General features: G+C 41.9%; 1 protein-coding gene across 1 annotated transcript; it reads right to left on the reverse strand.

Annotated features, from left to right (window-relative positions):
* Nucleotides 1-895: 895 nt before the first annotated feature.
* LOC116850785 lies at nt 896-2,465 on the reverse strand. Its single transcript, XM_032829434.1, has 2 exons — nt 2,130-2,465; nt 896-1,843 (listed from the first exon to the last, which is right to left on the reverse strand). The coding sequence occupies exons 1-2, from the start codon at nt 2,463-2,465 to the stop codon at nt 896-898; spliced, it is 1,284 nt and encodes a 427-aa protein (XP_032685325.1).
* Nucleotides 2,466-5,923: the final 3,458 nt, after the last annotated feature.

The raw sequence follows: 5,923 nt of genomic DNA on the forward strand, positions 1-5,923 counted from the left end.
CATACAAAATCACCGCGCGCAGCAAAGTAATAAAACACGCCGCGGTGAACATGAACCAAGGGGGAGTAATCCCAGCTGAAGAAATTTCCCAGGGAATTTTTATTGAAAATTGCGTAGTATATATATAATCTTTATTGGTTCCCCTTAGGGTTACAATTTTATACATTCTGAACTCTTACCACCTCATTTACATTAACCTTATACTAATCTTACATACTAATTCGCCGTCTTTAGCCTATACCCTATCCTGCTCCTGCAGATCCCCCACCCTACACACACACACACCCGCAGTCCTAACCTATTTACCCTATCAGGACCCCCGCTTCCGGTTCCTATCATGAGTCCTCCTCTCCATTCCTCTCTTCCACTCTCTCATTCGTACCCTCACCCCCCCCATTCCTCCCCCTCTCCCTCCCACCCCCTTCCCTTTTCAACTCCTCCAATTTTCTCAGCCAAACCTCCCGTTCTCCATCCTCTCCCAATACCACTCCCCTCATTTGTTGCCATCCCTTCACCTCCTCCCATTCTACACATTCCTCCCACACATGTTGCCACGTTTCTTTCCCACACTCACACAATCTGCACTTCATCCACTCTTCTCCTTCCCAATATCTACCACCCCTCATTTTATTTCCCAGTCTATACCTTGCCACCCTCTGCCACTTGCTCTTCCCCCATCCCATTTCAAACACCCTGGCACTCCCTCCCCCTTAATCCAATTATAATCCTCATTAAATCTTGATTCCAACATTTTTTCCTTTCTTTCTTCCCTCTGCATTTCCCTCTTTTTCGATATCATCCCTTCCATTCCCCTCCCTTCATCCCTCTCTCTTCCCCGAATGTTTTCGTTTTCTCCTCCCAATCAGAACCCTTACTCTTCCCTTTACTTCTTAATTTAATCTCCCCTTCTGGCCAACTCGCTCCCTCTTCCCTCCTCCAGCCTTAATTTAAATCCTAATACTCTTTTTCCCGCCCTTTCCCTTAACTTTCCTCTCTGTACCTCTTCTCTGATCATATAGCCCAGTGTACTCCATTCTACCCCCAACACCCACTTCAAATATCTTTCCTGCAATCTCTCTAGTGATTCCCTCTCCTTCCACCCCCATATCTCCACCCCATACCCAATCACTGGCCATACCAGCGCGTCAAACAACCAGCACCTTCTACCCCAATCGCTCTTAAACCTCCATTTCCCCATCCCCCATACTTTTCCCATCACTGCTGCTCCTCTCCTCATCCTTTCTTTTACATATGCCTTCTGCCCCTCATTGCTTTGTACAACGTACCCCAAATATGAAAATTCTTTTACTTCCTCTATCACCTTCTCTTTCCATCTCCAATTCATTTTCCTTTTCCTTCCCCCTCCCTTCCTAAACCTCATTATTCTTGTTTTGTTCACATTTAGTTCTAGCCCTTTCCCATCTAAATACCTTTCCAATCTGGCCAACATGCATTTTATTCCATCCTCCTTTTCCGCCAACAGCACCATGTCGTCTGCATATGCCAGCGAAAAAATGTTTCCCTCTCCCAGTCTTACTCCCTCCCATCTGCCCCCTCTCAACTCCTGCTCCAGATCCGCCGTTAACAAATTGAACAGCATTGGGCTTAATGGACAGCCCTGTCTCACTCCTCTTCCCGTCCAAAAACACTCCCCCAGATTCTCCCCTACTCTTACTCTATTCCTTACCTCCCTTAACACATCTTCACATCTTACCACTAGTCCTTCCCTTACCCCTCTATCTCTTATTGATTTCACTAGCGTCTCTCTATCCACGGAATCAAATGCGGCTCTCAGATCCACGAAAAGTGCAACTATTTTCCCCCCTGGCTTGCTGACCTGCCTCTTTATTAAATAATTTAACACATATATATTGGGTGTATATCAGTTGGACACGGGGCAATTGGACACAGTCCAATCACAAGTCGCTGTTCCAAGGGACCCTACAAATGTCTCTAATCACACGGTGCTGTGATTGGCTGTGTCCAAATGCACCGTGTCCAAGTGCACCGCTTCCATATATATTATCCATCGTTCCTAAACCCTTTCTGAATCCAGTTTGATTCTGCGGAATCATACCCTTTCTCTCCACTTCCTCTCTTAACCTATTCGCTACAATCTGTGCATATACCTTATATAATGCCGTCGTCAATAATACCCCTCTGTATTCCTCCACGTTTATGCCCTCCCCCTTCTTCATAATCGGAACTATAATTCCTTTGTTCCATTCCTCGATCCATCCTTCTCCCTTCCAAATCCTGTCACAAATCATCCATACCCAGCGTTCCATTTCCTTCCCTCCATATTTCCACACTTCCGCCGGAATCCCATCAATCCCTACCGCCTTTTTATCTTTCATCCCTTTCAGCACCTCTTTCACGTCCTCCCACCTTAATCCCTTCTCCTGATCCTCTTCCCTTCCCTCTCCCAATCCTCTCCTTACTCTCCCATATACTCTTCCCAGCATGTCCCTGAAATATATATCCCAATCCTCCCTACTTATCCCCTCATTTACTCTATTCATCTTTCTTGCCTTCCCCACCAGCTCCCACACCTGCCCCTCTGTTTTAACATTCTTCAGCTCTCTTTCTCACCTATTATTTTCCTCCTTCCTTTTTCTCTCTGTTAATTCCCTATACTCTATTCTTTCTTTTCTATATAATTGCCTACACCTCTCCCCTCCGCCTCTTTTCCTATTTCCTCTCTCACCCCTCATAATCCCTCTTTAATTTCCCTCCTTATTTCCTTTAATATCTCTTTCATTTCTTCCTTCATCGCCCTCCCCTCCGGCGATCTACTCGTTTTGCAGCTTTTCTTAAAAATATCCGCTACCTCCCTCCCCTCCAACGATTCCCTTTCTAGTATCTCCCTTTTTCTCTTCTGACTTTCTACTATACTATCACTTATGCTATCACTCCTCCCTCTACCTTCTTTCCTCGCAAAACCATCCATCTTGCCCTCTATACTCTTTGCCTTCTATATTCTCCCGTTCAAATCCTTTCTATATCTTCCCTATACTCCTTGCTCGAGTGACTTTCACCGCGTACCGTCTTGCCGATACCAAAAATCCCCACTCCCCGCTCGCTCTCTCCTCCCTTCTCCCGTTCTCTCTTCCACGGAACGTCTTCCTAACCTCACTCTACTACTCCTTTCCACGTTACTCCTCCCGGCTTCTCTCCCTTCCCATCCACCTCCCTTCACTCCCACGCACTCCACACACTCTCCCCTCCCATCTCACACCCACACACTTTCTCTACCTCACTCACTCTCTCACAGATGCACCTCACTTTCTCACCGAGGACTCACGAACTCCTACACCTTCGCCACCGGAAACGGAAGTCCTGGAAATTGCCTAGTAAAACCTGACAATTATACATGTCCTACAACAATAAATAATACCACCGACAACCCTGTCGGGATAATCACACCTTACGTAATGTTAGAGGACACTACGGTGGGTGACGATGAAATTGACAAAGCAGGCAAGAATATAAAAGAAGGTAACGGAGAAAGCGCAGAGAGTACAGTTCAGCAACAAACAAATGTTCCGAGCGATGACACAAAAGAGAAAATAAATATTGCCGACGAAAGCAGCTCGATGGAAATTGCAAAATCATCGGACACTCAAAAGGCTCCGTTGAAAAATATAATTGAGAGACCAAGCGTAACTACGAAAGCAGAAAGCACGACAAGACAGAAAGAGACGTCGAAGAAGAAACCATCGTCGAAGAGCAAAACAAAGTCGAAAGAACTGAAGCTTGAAGTCGGGTGTAATAATAATAATCGGGAGAAGCTGGAAAACGGTGTTAAAAAGATGTCAAAAATAGTCCTCCCGAATCCAACAAATCGTTGGTTGATACTGAAGTCAAAGATCCTAAGCCAAAAGTGCTCGACAGCGCAAAAGTTGTTGAAGTAAACGGCAACGTGAAAGGTAAAGCTAATTCTCGAAAGATAAAGCCTCAAAAGGTAAAATAGAAACAGAAGTCACTATCGATCTTACGTCATCGACAGTGCCAACAAGCGAAGCTTTAAATGAAACGAAAATTTTACCGTGTTCAGATAACGCAGAGAAAGTGATTGTCCCGGAACCAAAGCAAATAACCGAAGAAATTTCGAGAATTATAAAGACGCCAACAATAGTTACTAAGAAGACCGATTTTAAAGAAGAGCCCAAGGAAATCGTCTTGTCGCCTAAAATAAATTGGCAAACTGAAAAAATAATACAAACTGATATCATTCATAAGAATGATAAAATAGAGCGCAATGAAACTGAAGCTAAGAAGTCGATTAAAAACAAAAGAATGGAGTATCGTCAAGCGAACGCTAAATTAAAAATAGAAAGGGCAATGTCTCCAAAGAGTTCGGAGACAATAGGTGAGGATAAAGCTTTCATTAGTGATAACGATGAATGATGAAAAAACTGAGAAAGGAGAAACGGAGAAAGGTCAGGCGAAAACAGGCAAACAGAAAAGATCCGATAAAACGAAGTATAATACGCAAGATACAGATAAACCAAGAGAAGCTAGCGTCGAAGTACCACTGCCAGTCGAGAGTAAAAATAAATCGACCGGGAAAGAGGATAAACTTAAGATAGACTCTTCATCCAAATCTCTAATCGAACCTATAGCGGAAACTTACGCCCAACCAGCAAAGGAAACACATTTCGCTAAAGAAAACGTGTCGGTAAGCGACAACAGCTATCTTACTCAGTCCAAATCAAATACTAAAGGCACCGACGTTAAAATGTCTGTTAAAACAGGCGAGAAAGGAATGACGATGAATGTTCAAGATAATAAACGCGCGCCAGAGGCTACGTCAAAGAGTAAAAAAAAAGGTAGGTTAAAGGATAAGTCAAAGGACGCTCAACAGGCGCGTAATACGAAACGCAAGGAATTAAAATCGAAAGATGAAATCAACACAGGCTCATTAACACAACGAATTTCACAAATACAAACCTACCTCATCAGAACACAAAAAATATGCGATACATAGCAAAAGATAGGCACAACGTGGGAAATGTGCACTAATTTATACAACCTAGCCAATAAAGATCTATAACGCGCAAAAAAATTAACCAATAGCATAAACAAAATGTATAAGTCCACTTCAAACTTACGTCGTGAATTAATAGATGGAATAAGTTTAATAGCCAAATCCTTATTTGGAACGATGGATGCCGACGACGAAAAGATTATAAACGAACAATTACATCTATTACAAAACAAAGAGGAAACGATACAACACGCAATAAAAAATCAGTTACAAATTCTAAACGAAACTATAGGACACTTAGGTAACTTAGAAGAAACATTAGACAATAATTTCAAAATAGTATGGAATAATATGAATCAATTTTATAGAGCAGAAGCAGAAATCTACAAAAAAGAACAAATTACTGAACACGCAGTAATAAACGACTTAACGAAAGACATTAATGACATAATATCATACATAGATAACAACAAGTTGGAAAGATTACTACCCCAACTTACACCCATTGAAAATATAATCGCACAACTTAAGGAATCAACAATACACTTATCTAAAAACATATATTCACACCTGCCATGGAGTACTGGCTAGAAATAGAAAAATTCATTGAAATCAGCGCATACTACAACAACAAAACGATTTACACAATTTTGAAAATTTCTCTAATAACATATCCCACCTACACAATTATTAACACTATACTCCCAATACACAAAATAAACAACACGTTCATGTTCACAGAAACAACATACTCTAAATTCGCGATAGATACAGAATCAAATACTTACCTTACATTACACGAAAGCGAATTATTAGAATGTATTCACATAAAAAATCACTACACGTGTGGACAAGAAAACACAATTTATAAAATTCACCAAACAACACCGTGCGAAATCCAAACGTATACAAACACAAGAAATAAAGAAATAT

The sequence above is a fragment of the Odontomachus brunneus genome, unplaced genomic scaffold (genome assembly GCF_010583005.1).
Source record: "Odontomachus brunneus isolate Ranch 3 - 2012 unplaced genomic scaffold, Obru_v1 Obru_scaffold_155, whole genome shotgun sequence".
NCBI classification, from domain to species: Eukaryota; Metazoa; Arthropoda; class Insecta; order Hymenoptera; family Formicidae; genus Odontomachus; species Odontomachus brunneus.

Excerpts from the sequence above, each read along its gene's own strand:
- LOC116850785 (XM_032829434.1), bottom strand. The coding sequence starts at position 2,465 with ATGCTGGGAAGAGTATATGGGAGAGTAAGGAGAGGATTGGGAGAGGGA. Across the intron at positions 1,844-2,129 it reads TGACGACGGCATTATATAAG|AGGCAGGTCAGCAAGCCAGG; the intron begins GTATATGCACAG and ends TATTTAATAAAG.